This window comes from Triticum dicoccoides, chromosome 5B (genome assembly GCF_002162155.2).
Source record: "Triticum dicoccoides isolate Atlit2015 ecotype Zavitan chromosome 5B, WEW_v2.0, whole genome shotgun sequence".
In the NCBI taxonomy this organism is placed as follows: domain Eukaryota; kingdom Viridiplantae; phylum Streptophyta; class Magnoliopsida; order Poales; family Poaceae; genus Triticum; species Triticum dicoccoides.
This window is the reverse complement of record NC_041389.1, coordinates 681,925,159-681,940,299: the sequence shown is the minus strand read 5'-3', so window position 1 is coordinate 681,940,299 and position 15,141 is coordinate 681,925,159. Positions and strand designations below refer to the sequence as shown.

At 48.9% G+C, this 15,141-nt stretch overlaps 1 protein-coding gene and 1 pseudogene across 1 annotated transcript; both read left to right on the top strand.

Moving 5' to 3' along the window:
- The first annotated feature begins 394 nt into the window (after positions 1–394).
- LOC119310497 lies at positions 395–3,180 on the top strand (annotated as a pseudogene).
- Positions 3,181–11,407: 8,227 nt separating this feature from the next.
- Positions 11,408–14,759, top strand: LOC119310496 (L-type lectin-domain containing receptor kinase IX.2-like). The gene is made up of 3 exons (XM_037586233.1): positions 11,408–12,734; positions 12,976–13,767; positions 14,701–14,759. Exons 1-3 carry the CDS (start codon positions 11,408–11,410, stop codon positions 14,757–14,759), a joined length of 2,178 nt encoding a protein of 725 aa, XP_037442130.1.
- The last annotated feature ends 382 nt before the right edge of the window (positions 14,760–15,141 follow it).

The following is a 15,141-nucleotide window of genomic DNA, read 5'->3' as shown; positions in this document are numbered from 1 at the left end:
CTGATTTTTCTCTCTGCGAAACAGAATATATGGAGTTGGAGTTGAGGTCGGTGGAGCCTCAGGGGACCCACGAGACAGGGGGCACGCCCAGGGGGGAGGGCGCGCCCCCCACCCTCGTGGACAGGGTGTGGGCCCCTGGTCTATTCTTTCGCCAGTATTTTTTATATTTTCCAAAACTCATCTCGGTGGATTTTCAGGTCATTCCGAGAACTTTTGTTTTCTGCACAATAAACAACATCATGGCAGTTCTGCCGAAAACAGCGTCAGTCCAGGTTAGTTTCATTCAAATCATGCAAGTTAGAGTCCAAAACAAGGGCAAAAGTGTTTGGAAAAGTAGATACGTTGGAGACGTATCAAGCAGCTAAGCATCGACGAGGCGTTGTTCAGCATCACCATGGTCTATCAGCCGCTGATGGACCAGAGCTGTAGTGGCCTCACCTTCCTGATCCTCTCTTACAGGTTGCTAACAAGTCTCGAGGCGTATGTGGGGGCAAATAGCTCCTTAGCGAAGCAACTGGTGGCCACAGATTTCTCCAACCCTACAACCCGAAGGGCCTCCGTCTCCGGCAGCTCCGTCTCTATCAGGATCGGTGCACTGGATAACCTCACCACCTCGGGCACGAGGTATAACAATAGCATTATGGTTGTCGTCATCAACATTGATCCGGTGGCAGCTGCCATCTCTAACTATTCAGTGTGGATTGACTACGACCGTGTGGGGCATAGCCTGTCGGTCTACATGGACGTTGAGGGTAAGCTCAAGCCTGGTAACACCATAGCCGAGGTGAACCTTAGGATCAGCAGCAACGATTTCCCATACGTCTATTTCGGCCTCCTCTCGACGACCGCGCAGCTGCTTCGTGCCGGAGGCATAAATTGCGTGCAACAGTCGAGGGCCTACCTCGCTACTACCAGGAGCAGGAGGACAAAGCAGGTGGGTTACTGTCGAGGAAGGAAACCATCATAACCTCCATCCTCGGGTCGATAGCCGCCACCGCCGGGATGGCTGCCGCCGTGGCGTGCTACTTTAGCTCTAGGTATCGGCGGTGGCACAAGGACCTAGACAAGCTCGCCAGGTCTATGGAGCTCTCCCAGCGCTGTCCCAAAGAAGATCGACTTCGCTGACATCTACAAGGCCACCCGCAACTTCCATGAAGACATGAAGCTCGATGGAGGTGGGTCCGGTACAGTGTACAGGTGCACGCTCCCTGTTGCCGCTTCTAAGACGGAGCAACCGATGGATGTGGCCATCAAGAGGTTCACTCGTGACGTGCAGGACCGCCGCTACGATGACTTCCTCGCTGAGGTTAGCATCATCAACCAGTTGCGCCACAAGAACATCGTCCCCCTCATCGGTGAGCATTGTCTAACTACTACTACGATTCATTATAAGTGTTGTAGATTTAAATTTACCCGAGTTCAAAACTGCAACACTTATTTTGGATTGAAAAAAGTACTCCCTCCTCTCCATAATGTATTATGAGACAAAGGGAGTACTCTCTCCGTTACAAAATATAGTGCTTCCTCTATTCTTGTGCTTCAATTTTGACCATAAATTTAATCAACGAGACCGACTGCGGCGGGAGGAAAAGTTATACCAGTGAATTCGTATTCAAATGAAGTTTTCGATTATATAATTTTTCTCTCGCCACAGTCTGTCTTGTTAGTTAAATTTATGGTCAAAGTTGGACCTCGGAAAGCGCGAGCGCACTATATTTTTGAATGGAGGGAGTAGTATTTAATGTAATTCTGATGTCACTTTAGCCCCTCACTACTCCCAAAGTTTATTTGTAGGGCTTTATTTTAACTTGGACTTAAGATTTTGTATGACTCTCCGCTTAAATATTTAGGAAGAATGATTAGGCCCTGTTTGGTTCATAAGTTTTAGGACTTTTTTTAGTCTCAACTTATAAGTATCAAGTCCTTAAAAAGTCCCTACATGTTTGGTTCCTAGGACTTAAGTCCCTATAAAACCATATTACAACTATAAGTCCCTATAAGACTCTCCTTGAAAGTCTTATTTCATAAGTCTCAAATGCCCACTTTAAGTCCCTATAAGTACCTCCTGTTTGGTTTAGATGGGATTTATAGGGACTTTTTTAAGTCTCTAAACCAATAAGTTCCTGGAAACAAACACCCTCTTAGTGTCTTTGTTACTCCCATTGTTTGATTCATTATTGGAAGCGTACAAAATTTTAGTTCATTATCACTCATTCATTATTTGTCGGTTTAACCTTCGTTACATATCCATTCTAGGCTTCTAATTACGCACTCATAGAACTACAGATGTCGAAGGATGATTTTCCTAACTATATGCGCTTCATCATTTTTCAGGCTGGTCTTATAACAAGGGTGTGCCGCTGCTTGTGTTTGAGTTCATGGCTAAATGGCAGTTTAGACCAACATCTCTTCCATGGAGGCGGTAGTTACACTAGACAGCACCACACCAGTAATGCCATCGGGCAATGGGAAACACGTTACGAGATTCTCAAGGGCATAGCCACCGCCTTGCACTATGTCCACCACGAGTACGAGCCTCTGGTGCTCCACCGTGACATCAAAGCGAGTAACAATAACATCATGTTGGACTCGAGCTTCCGCGCTCGCCTCGGCGACTTTGGCTTGGCTTCCACCGTCGCCGTTGATAGGAACTCCATCACTGGCATGGGTGGTACATGGGGCTACATCGCACCAGAGTATCCAGTTTGCCCCCAGGCAACACGACAAACGGACATCTATGCGCTCGGTGTGCTCATCCTCGAGGTTGTCATAGGACAACGGGCGCTCGTTGATCATCAGGTGGTGGATGACGATGACATCCACATCACCGATAGGGTGTGGCGTCAGCACCATGAGGGGAAGTTACTGGAGTGCATGGATGCCATGTTGATCAATGATTCTTCCCCTGATGATGAGGAGCAGCTAGACACTATCGGCGATGTGAAACGCATGTTGCTCCTGGGCTTGGCCTGCAGCGACCCGAACCCGTCAAACCGGCCAACCATGCCTGAAGTGGTGCGTGTCATCGCCAAGTCAAGTCCGCCGCCACATGTTCCTCCTCAGAAGCCAATATTTGTGTGGCCACCGCAGGAAGAGGGGCGTTCAGGGGCCTCCGATGATGATAGCACGGGTACATCGATGATGAATAATCTCGACAAGAGTATCGTAAGCACCACCTGACCACTAGAGAACATGCCTCATTTCAACTCCAACATTCTGTGTACGTCACGGCAAGCAATTCCTCTGGTCCATGAGGAAATGCTAAGGAGCATATATAGTGAAAATGAAAATTCACTTGTTTCATTTAATGTTGATGTGATTTTGCCCAATTTAAGAAGCTTGAGTATTTGTTATGTATAAGTTAATGTCATGAGTCATATGTATGAAATAAATAAATATATACTGTATATCAGATTTTGGCCATCACCATCGACTTAAATATAGAACAATCGAATCAGATATAGGCACTCATATTGACAACGTGTATAGTTGCCTTTGCTGTACAAGGCATGGAAAGTCAAAGATTGATGTCCAACAAACTATGATAAGCACCATCAAGCCCTTAGTTTATGTTGATGTCCAATCCATTCTCGTAGTTTCGAGGCAATAGTGATATTTTTGGAGAGTTGCTCTCTTAGTCTGTTTTAGTGAAGTTTAGAGGGCCCTGTTTGGTAGGTGTAGAAGTACCATTTCTGTCGTATTTTTGTTAACAGTTTTGCTCGTCGGTGCTTGCCGCAGCGTGACATTTGTTGCCGGCAGAACGATCCCTTGAAGTATGATTATCTAAGGACTAACGGATGGCCAACTTAGACCACGCCTTTGTCAGCCATGTGCAATACAATATGCTTAAAGGTGAGTACATATCTCAATAAGATACTTGCTGAATAGGATAGGGACATGTAAATTCAATTAAAGTAGTCGTACTATGAAGACCAGGAATACCGGGCAATTGACTGAACGCTAATGATTTCGCTATGCAGGCCGGCCGCTTGTTCCACATACGTACGCAGGTAACGCAGCTACTCTGCCCGGCCAGCCAATCACACATGGTGGGGCCAAAGACTCCAGCAAATTGTTCCCCAGTAATAGGCTCTACTATGCCGCCAAATGGTGGGGTCAAAGACTCGATCTTTCTTTTAGTTACAACATTGTTTCATCCTCTCCTATTTAGCATCTTTCCGGAAGAACCCCCGCCCTCCTATTTAGCTTTGGGAAAACTATGGAGACCTACGAAAATCAACACGAGATGGCGTTATATCAGCTCAAGCAGCAGTTTGTCCCATGTCTCCTCCTGTCGATCAACACTTTCTTTTCTCACGCGGCGCCGGGCTATGGAAATGCCTCGAAAACTCCAACCTAGATTGAGGAGCAACTAGACCTTTGGACGGGGCGCGGATTCTCTACCTTGCTGTGGCGAAGGCACCGGTGACTTCGCCACAGGATCAAGAATGGAAGGCTAAGATCGCTGCAAGTATTGTCCCGAGTATTGTTCACATGAAATTACTGTTTGTTCGTACTGTTGAAAGTACTGTTTGGATCCCTTGTAGCATCCAATCTGGGACATTGGTTTCCAATCCGACGGGTGAAACTGATCAAAGCTAGAGGTTACTGTTTACCTATGCCTTTGCCACAGCAAGGCAGAGAATCCACATCCCTCTGGACGACACCATGGCAATCCCTAAACAGCGCCTGTAGCACCCCTTATAGCATCTCTAGCAGACCCCGTATTATGCCGACCCTGTTTTACGGGTCGGCTACGCGGGGTCTGCTCGACCGCAGCCCGCATCGACCCGTAAACCGAAAACCCCCGATAAGCGAATTTGACAGCGATTCTGACAATTGAGTTCAAATTCGAACAACTAAACATAGTTCGCACGCAAATAAAATCATTGTTTTGTATGACAAACACAAAAGGACTTCATGCAAAAGCGACGACCACGTCCATCGTCATCTTGGTCGCTTTTCACCCGTTGCCATGATCTTCACTCCGCACCACCTCCATCGATGCCATCGCCGCCCCCGAATCCATCGACGACACTTGTTCCAACTCCGACACCGAAAGTATCGCCGAGCGCACTGAATGCATCAGCGGCATTGGTTCCAAATCCCGACGAGAAAGCATTGCCAGCACTGAAGCACGCACCGGCCAACGCTAGAATCCTCCTCTTCAAGATGTCTCTCCTTGCCATATCATGCCATTCTTTGGTGATGTTGTCCATGTCATCGCGGTTCATTGTCATGATCCTATTCTCTTCGGCAAGAAGCTTGGACATGGCTTTGTTCTCAGTGGCACGTGTTATTCTCTCCTCAATGGCCGCCTTGTGCAACCACTAGTAGAAAACATGGCATCAGTCCTGGTTCCAGAGGGCCTTTAGTCCGGGTTCTGGAACTGGGACAAAATGATCGGGACTAATGCCCATTACTTTTAGTCCCGGTTGGCTTACGAAACGGGACTAAAGGAGCTCCACGTGGCCGCTGTGGGGCGCCCAGGCAAGGGGACCTTTAGTCCCGGTTGGTGTACCAACCGGGACTAAAAGGCAGCCACGCGTCATCAGCTCCCGGGCGATGGTTTTTTTTAAAGGGGGTTAAGGGGTTTTGGAGGGTTTAGGAGTTTCATATTGTGTTAGCTAGCTACTACATATAGAAAGAAGTGACCTCTCTTTCTCCGTGCTTGGTCGACGCTAGCTAGTACATATAGAGAGAGCTCGACGCTAGCTAGTAAGCAAATGAAGGAACCATTAGTTACACAACATCGTCATGAACATATATAGAGAGAAGTGACCTCTCTTTCTCTGTTCTTGGTCGAACAACAAGTTTTCGTATATCTATCTGACGCTAGTACATATGTACAATATAACATCTCTTACGATCCCTAACATCATCTACCTAAAATCCATTTGCAAATCTGTATGGTATTCTCCGTTTTAGGTATGACGTGGTCAACAAAGAATCCCGCCAATTCCTCTTGCATTGCTCGTATGCGATCATGTGGTAGGAGTTCATCCCGCATCTGCCAGATCTAATTTAAAGAAGGGAGTCAATACATATATATGAATGAAATTCAACACAAGTGATGGTAATAAAAAAGAATTATGAATATTGTTTACGTACTTCAAATTGTTTTGAAGTTATGCCCCGCTCAAGGGTCGACTTGCGAATGAACTCGCAAACGTAGTATCCACATAAATTGTTTTCGGGTGCCTGCCACAAGCACTTTACGAGAATAGGGTTCAATCAAACTGATAATCAAGCATGATAACGGTATTGATAAAACTAGAATCAATGAGAGATGCACGAAACTAGCTAGTACTACTTACTTTGGGGTGTGTAAATCGCAGCTCCTTCTTCAGACCCGGGACCATTCCAGTGAACTTTTTCCAAACCCTGCCCGACAAAGAAAATGATTACTTGATATCAGAAAATGAACGAAAGTTGCTGATATGGTGCGACAATGATTGAACTTACCTCTGGAGCATTTCACTCATGTCCGCCCACTCCTTTTCCTCTTTATGTCTCGAGTCTAAGATAGTTACTACTGCCCCGTCAAGCTTAATGGATAGCAGAATAAAGTGGAATCTGCGCACGCATAACTCATCAACTAAACTTAACCTCGAGTAAGCAAAACCGAATATGCACAAGATAGTTACACTCACTTGAAGTTGTAAGGAAAGAGTATTTCCCTTTTGTTTTGATGTCGAAGGAAGGCTTTTAGCAAGTTATCCTCAGTGTTGGTGGCTCTATTTTGTACCGCCCATTCATTTACGGTATTTGGGCTAATGAACCAAATGTCATAGATTTGTCCTCTTTTGCATTCAACGATCCTCAATCTGCATAATATAGTGAGGATAATTATATATACATGCAATGAACTAGCTGAACTAGAGACTTGATTACAGAAATAATACTTACAGATAGTAGCAAGTCATGAGTTGTTTCTCGATGGACTCTTGATTGAATAACTGAAATAATATAATTCCACAAATTCAACAGGCATCAAGTCGACTCCAATGAAGTTATGCTCATCTTTAATTCCCAGCATCATACTTTCGGTCCCAGACTTGCTGCAGGTTTCCAACAAGTACCAGTCATGCAATCTTTGCATCTCCTAAAGACCTCTACTATCTCAGCCATTTCAAACTGTACATCATCGCCCATGTAATCACCAAGAGTGGTACCGGGCGCTAGCCCTGGATGATTAGCGATATCTCTAGACACCTTGAGTGGGGCGCATGATTGCTTCTCCTGTTCGACGAGCTGGGGAATTGTTTTCCCACATCGTCTGGCAGCACTGGTAGTACTTCCCGATCGCCTCGCTTCATCATATGTCTTTGCAATAGAGCGATCATAGTGTGATTGCGGCGGAGGTGGTGGTGGACGGTTAAGGGCATCCAGAGTGCGCTTCGCTTTCATCGGATCTATTGTTTCCTTCGGAGGTGGACGTTTCTATTCAAAATGGGCCTGCACTTCGGCATCCACGATGTCCTTGGTTTCCTCGTCAGCCCTCTCATATCGTAACTTTGGAGGAGCCATGAGGCTTGGACCAGGTTTGAATTTCTTCCTGCCTGTTGTATTGCTAGCCGCCAGAGCGACGATGGCTCTCTTCCGCCGCTGCTGAGGAGGCGAAGTCCGCTGATGCGCAGGAGACAGCTGAGGTGAAAGAGGACTCTGCTGAGGGGGCCTCCTCCGCTGGAGACGGCGGCTGAGGCGGCGGAAACAGCTCACGCACCGGAGACGTCTCAGGCAGCTGAGACGGCTAAGCTAGACCGTGAGAAGTCTGCCGAGGGGCCTCCTCCGGCTGAGTCTGCTGAGGCGGCGTCCAGTTTGTAAGCTTGATGTTCTCCTTTCTTCATAGACAGGTACTCCTTAAGACATTTTCCAGAAGAATCTCCCCTTCACCTATAGGGTACTCAAGCTCCAGCGCCTCAAATCCCTCCATTATTTCATCCACCCGACAATAGAAAAGCCATGTGGAATCGGACGACAATGGAAAGTTCCCTCAGCTCGAGGAGATAAGACAGAGCCGACCGCCACCTTCAAGGTCAGGTTATGGCATTTTGCCATTAGCACACAATGTTTATTCTCCGTGATACTATCCACGGGGTACCGAGGAGCCGTGATATTAGGCTGAACAAGCTCCATGGAAGCCACGTTGCTTCTCTGCTGAGATGGTGGGGTAGCTTCAGGGGCAGTGTCGAATGAAGGATCTTTGTGCCACTGAGATGGTTGGCCGGTAGCTCCCTGGCTCTCAAGTTCCTCTAGTTTCGCTAATCTTGCATCGATCTTCTGCATTTCGCTTGCTTCCTCTTTCTTCTTTCTCTCTCGGCTTCTATAACCACCGCTATCGGGAAATCCATGCACCCACGAAAAAAAGTTTCGTGGCATTTGGACTCCGTTTGGTATTGATATTCTGCGAAGTAAAAAATCAACTGGCATTGGGCACTATGGCAATAAGTTAGTCCCAAAAAATGATATAAATTTGCTAGTAAATGAGTATGAAACATCCAAGAATGATACTTTAAGCATGGAACAATCAAAAATTATAGATACGTATCAGGCGACGCTGGCGGCTGCCCTATAGGAAAGCGAGGAGGACGAGCAGCGCAAGGAGGAGGAGGAGGAGGAGGCGGCGTACCAAGCGCGCATGGCGGATGCCATGACGCTCTCCGCTGCTGGCGACTGCGTCGTGTCGCCGTTGAGGCCACCGTCCCCCGTCAAGGCCGAGCCGGCTCCACCCACCATCAAGCCGGAGAGCTTCTCATGAAACAGGGTGGTGCGCGAGTGGGTAAGCGCGCCAGCGAACTGGTTGGGGGCGACGCCGGCTCAGGAGCAGCTCTACCTCGAGCAATGGCGGCATCAAAGGCTGGCTGAGGAGCGCCGCGAGGGCGAGTACCTCGAGATGCTGAAGCACGACGCGGAGGAGGAGCGCCGCGAGGTGGAGGAGGAGGAGCGCCTTGCCCGCGGTGGGCCAGCCTAGACGGCGGCAGTACAGCCAGCGGCGGATGACATCGCTTGAGCGTGGTTGACGACGTTTCCTTGGGCTGGCTCAGCGGCGACGCTCATCGACCTTACCGACCACGATGAGGATGCCTAGAGCAGCGCACCTCCTCGTAGTTTTTAATTTTATTTAATGTTTTAATTTGTAAAAGTGGAATTGTGGGAAGGCCAGCATTAATGTATTTTATGATTATATCTAAAGAAAGTCTTCTTTTTTAGGGATCTAAAGGAAGTCTTTAGTCTTCACCGCGGCATGGTGCTGAGTGGTTTGGCCGGTTGGATAGAGACATGCATGATGCATGTGAAGTTCGATTCCAGGACTAGTTAACGGATGGCCAACTAAAACCGTCGCTTTAAAAAGAGCGTCTGGTGTGACCAGTTCTTCATGTGCAATACAATATGCTTAAAGATGACTACATATCTGGATAAGATACCTGCTGAACGGACAGAGATCACGTGACTTGGCAAGTCACGCTGTATCTGGCGGCTATGCATCAGCCACTCAAACGCCATCCAAGGGACAGCAACCGTCCAAAGCAGAAACACCCCCACACTTGTCCATACAGCGTAGCACAAGCCAGGACAAAGTCATTAGAAAATACAAATACTAATACTTTTCCAGACAATTAACAATTAACAGTAACAATCAGTTAAGAATAAAAAAAAAACACATTTTCAGCCTGTTTGCGTTATACAAATGACATTGTATACCGAGTGCAAGTGCTCATCATTTATTAGTCACCTAGAGCATCTCCAAGGCGGACCTGCAAACCTCCTGCAACCGTCCGGACCGCGCTGTCCAGACTGAGGAAGCCATCCAACACAGTCCTGTATCGGTCCGCGGAGCGGTCCGGACGCGATTTCTCCCGCAAATCGGAGACAAAAATGGAGGAGGTTTACGGGAGCCCGGACCGATCCCAAGCCCGTTTCTGACCGCCCTGGCCAACCAAAAACCCCTCCTCACTCCCGCGTGCGCTCCCACACGGCGTCAGCTGCCCACACATATGCAGCTGTAGAGCGCGCCACTCAACATTAAAGTCGGCTCAGGGCGGATGCGACCTCTCGTTGCCTCGGCCATTGAAGCGGCGCACTGACCGAGGATGCCATCTGTGATGCGTCTCCGGTGTCCGTGCATGTTCAATGCCGGAGATGCTTGGCTGGACGGGACGGATATCTATCGCGCCCCTTCAGTGCCGTTGTCCGTTCATCTGCCGTCATTAAGCAGGCTCGCCGACCGAGAAACCCACTCCGACGCCGCGTTTTGATGCACCCGGACGCCCGGCCTCACCAGAATCTGCGATATAAAGGCGGCCACACCCGGGATAACTACACAGCCGCATCTCCTACACGCCGCCGGTGAACCATCAGCCGGCCCGGTGGGACGACGACAGTCAAGGCGCCACCATTTCCCTCGTCGACCTCACGTCCACCGGCGACGGACAAATCTATCATGTTTGTACGAAAATCCGGCCGTGTTTGCATGAATTTCATCCGTTTTGTTGAAATATAGTTTGAACTGTATGCGACTAGTGTTTGCATGAACCAAGCGTCGTGTTGTTGTTAATGGGGGTTAGCGCACGGACGAGCACCGTTTGAATGCGGAGAGAAGACGCGTGCATCAGGAAGCGGCGCATGCGACGCTATTGGCTGGTACACCGCTTCAATGCCAGCTCCAGTGGGAGGTCACATCTACTCTGGGCCGACATGAATGCGACACCGACAATTTCAAGTGGCGCTAACCGCTTCGGGCGGGAAAGCACACGAGCGAGGGAGAGAGTTTTGGGTGGGTCAGGATTATCGGACGTGTGCGTGGCAGCAGTCCGGACGCCCGCAAAGTCCTCCTCTCCCCCCGGTTTGCTTCTAGTTTGCGGTAAAAAAGGACATCCGGACGAGTCGACGGATAGATGTGGGACTGTATTGGATGGCAAAACATGTTTGAATAGTGCTATGTGGATCGTATATGTGCGATTTAAGGGTACACGTCGAAGATATCCTAACTGGCTAGAAAAATTATAATCACTTCACTCAGTATACAATGCCATTTGTATAACGCAGACAGGTTTGTATTGTTAACTGACTGAACTAATGACCGAAAACGAGCTGAAAAACTAATGTTCGGTTCGGCTGTGCTGCGCTGGATGGACCGAGCGTGTAAGAGTGGGGTGTTTTTGTTCTGGATGGCTGCTGTCCGTTGGATGGTGTTTGAATGGCTGATGTATAGCCGCAAGTTGCAGCGTGACTTGCTATGGACAAGTCACCTGATCTCTGTCCGGCCGGGTCGGGTGCGTGCATCTATATAAAATGAAATGAAATGATTGTGGAATCTTCATAAGCAAGCTCACTCACTGGCTAACTAGTATATGAAGCAAGCTTAGCGATTAAGGCGAGGCTAGAAAGAGTGGGGAAACCTTCAATGGCGTTAGATCAGCCCAAGCAGCTTGTCTCATGTTTTCTCCTCCTGTTGACCATGGTGTCCTTGTCCCAGGCGAAGGCGCAGCAGTGCAAAAGCCCTGATTCCGACCAGGATCGGAGGACAAACTACACCATGGACAATGCCTTCGAATTCCATCTGATCGACAAAGCATCCGGCAGGGTCATCAGCTTCGCCCGTAACTCCTTCTCCAACTCCAATGTGAGTAACACGGTTGACCTCAGCTTCCTCCGTGACCTCTTCGTGTCTGATTCCTATGTGAACAATACAGTAGCGTTGTCCACCTTCGGTCTATGGCGACCTCTCTCGCGTGTTCGCTACGAGCTGCTGGGGTCGTTCAGCGTCACCATCGTCTATCAGCCGCTGCCGGACCAGAGCCTTAGTGGCCTCGCCTTCCTCATCATCCCTTTCTCCGACCGAACGGATCTCGTGTACGGGGCAAATAGCTCCTTGGCGAAGCAGCTGGTGGCCAGCGATGTCGGCTCGCTCCACCTTTTGAAACCTACATCTGGAAGCGCTCCCGTCTCCGGTAGCTCCGTCTCCGCCTCCGCCAGGATTGGTGCGCTGGCTAACCTCACGGCCAGAAGGTACGATAGTAGCGTCATGGTTGTCGATATCAACATCGATCAGGTGGCAGCTGCCATGTCTAGCTATTCGGTGTGGATCGACTACGACCGTGTGGGGCGTAGCCTGTCGGTCTACGTGGACTTTGCAGGCAAGCCCAAGCCTAACAAAACCATAGTTGAGACGCAGAACATCAGCAACCTGGATTCCCCATTCTTCTATTTTGGCCTCCTCTCCACCACCCAGCAGCGGCTTCGGGCTGGAGACATCACATGGAGCGCAACCGTCGACGACCTCCCTCCCCCTGTCTACTACCCCAACAAAGGCGGCTTCCTAACAAAGAAAGTAACCATCCTGTTCTCAGTCTTTGGGTCCGTAGCCGCTGCAGCCGCGATGGCTGCCGCCGTGGCATGCTACTTAAACTCGATGTACCGGCAGTGGCACAAGGACCTGGTCCAGCTCGCCAAATCCATGGAGCGCCTCCCTGGAGTCCCAACCAAGGTCGACTTCGCCGACATCAACAAGGCCACCCGCAACTTCCATGACGACATGAAGCTTGGTGGAGGCGGGTTTGGCACCGTCTATAGGTGCACGCTTCCCCCCGCCGCTTCCAAAATGGAGCGACAGATGGACGTTGCCATCAAAAGGTTTACGCGCGATGTGCAGAACCGCCGCTACGACGACTTCCTCGCCGAGGTCAGCATCATCAACCGGCTGCGCCACAAGAACATCGTCCCCCTCATCGGTGAGCATCATCCAAATGTACATTTAATATAATTAAGTTGGTCTGTGAACTCTCGCAGTTGGGTGAGTCTTTGTTTCGTTTATTAAGCGCTGTTCTGATTTGGATTTGAACTTTTATATTGGTGGATACATGTTGTACATGACCTAAATATATTCAGATAATTTCCAGCAGGTCCTATATGCACTTGTAGAAATACATACACACTAATTTTGATAACTCTGCACACGTAAACAAATTTCAGGGTGGTCATACAACAAAGGAGTACCGCTGCTTGTGTTCGAGTTCATGAGAAACGGTAGCCTAGACCAACATCTCTTCCACAGAGGTGGCGGCGGCACCAGACAGCGGAACACTGATGGCGCCATCCGGCAATGGGCAACCCGCTATGAGATCATCAGGGGCGTAGCCACCGGCCTGCACTATGTCCACCACGAGTACGAGCCCATGGTGCTTCACCGTGACATCAAGGCAAGCAACATCATGCTGGACTCGAGCTTCCAGGCCCGTCTTGGTGACTTCGGCCTGGCCTGCACTGTCTCCGTCGACAGGAACTCCGTCACCGGCATGGGTGGCACCTGGGGCTACATCGCTCCAGAGTACCCGGTTAGCCGCAAGGCGACGCGGCAGACTGATATCTATGCGCTTGGCGTGCTCATCCTCGAGGTTGTCACTGGGCTGCGGGCATTGGCTGACCACGAGGTGGTGGATGACGATGACATGCATATCACCGATAGGGTGTGGCGTCTTTACCGTGAGGGAAGGCTACTGGAGTGTGTTGATGCCATGTTGACTGATGGTTCTACTCCGGACGACGAGGAGCAGCTAGATACTACTGACGATGTGGAACGCTTGCTGCTCCTAGGCCTGGCGTGTAGCAACCCAAACCCGTCAGACCGGCCAACCATGCCTGATGTGGTGCGGGTCATCGCCAAGTCGGCACCGCCACCACAGGTGCCTCCTCAAAAGCCAAGATTCGTGTGGCCACCGCAGGAAGAGGGACGTTCAGTGACCTCCGATGGTGGTGGTAGCACGGGTACATCGATGATGAGTAATCTCGACAATAGTATGGCAAGCGCCACCGAAGGACATGCCTCATTTCAACTCCAACACTCTGTCTACGTCACGGCAGGCAGTGCCTCTGTTCCATGAGGAAATGCTAACGAGCATATAGTAAAAATAAAAATTCACTTGTTGCCTTTAATGTTGATGTGATTTTGCTTAATTAAAGAAGCTTGAGTATTTGTTATGTAGTACAGTGTAAGTTAATGTCACGAGTCATATGTATGAAAGAAATAAATATATCAGATTAGATGGCCATCACCATCGACTTAAATATAGAACAATCCAATTAGATGTACACACTCATATTGACAACGTGTATGATAAACAACGTCAAGCGTTTCGTTTATGTTGGTCTCCAATCCATTCACACGAAGTATGTAAGAAATTTTGTGAAGCTTTATAATCTTCTTCAGAAACATGCTTCACACCCATATGGCCTCATGAGCTGATTTCTTAGAGCTAGCGCACCGGGCAACAGTGATATATTTTGGAGAGTTGGTCTCATGATCTGTTTTAGTGAAGTTTAATTAGAGGGCCGTGTTTGGTAGGTGTAGAAGTACGTATCATTTTTTTTGAACATCAGTACAGACACAAGCGCTCATATACACGCGTATACACGCACACCTATGAACGCACATACACGCACACCCTACCCCTATGAGCACCTCCGAAAGACTGAGCCGGCATATCATCTTGAGATTTACGAAGTCATCGTAGGCGCTTCGTCGTCGACGGGAATATCTCCTTCCACTGAAAGCGCATAACCGAAAATCCTGAAATAAATCCAGAAATAAATGCAAGCACCAGGATTTGAACCCTGGTGGGTTGGGGATACCACAGTCCCTTTAACCATCCAACCACAGGTTGGTTTGCCGTATCATTTCTGTCGTGTTGCTGTTAACAGTTTTGCTCGTCGGTGCTTGCCGCAGCGTGACATTTGTTGCCGGCAGAACGATCCCTTGAGGTATGATTATCTAAAAGGAACTTGTAGTTTTGACTGTTGACTGTTGACTCTTGACCTGTTGGATAGAGACATGCATAAGTCGATCCAAGGACTAACGGATGGCCAACTTAGACCACGCCTTTGTCAGCCATGTGCAATACAATATGCTTAAAGGTGAGTACATATCTCAATAAGATACTTGCTGAATAGGATAGGGACATGTAAATTCAATCAAAGTAGTCGTACTATGAAGACCAGGAATACCGGGCAATTGACTAAACGCTAATGAATTTGCTATGCAGGCCGGCCGCTTGTTCCACGTACGTACGCAGGTAACGCAGCTACTCTGCCCGGCTAGCCAATCACACATGGTGGGGCCAAAGACTCCAGCAAATTGTTCCC

Excerpts from the sequence above, each read along its gene's own strand:
- LOC119310496 (XM_037586233.1), top strand. The coding sequence starts at position 11,408 with ATGGCGTTAGATCAGCCCAAGCAGCTTGTCTCATGTTTTCTCCTCCTG. Across the intron at positions 12,735-12,975 it reads GAACATCGTCCCCCTCATCG|GGTGGTCATACAACAAAGGA; the intron begins GTGAGCATCATC and ends AACAAATTTCAG. Across the intron at positions 13,768-14,700 it reads CGATGGTGGTGGTAGCACGG|TTTTGCTCGTCGGTGCTTGC; the intron begins GTACATCGATGA and ends TGCTGTTAACAG.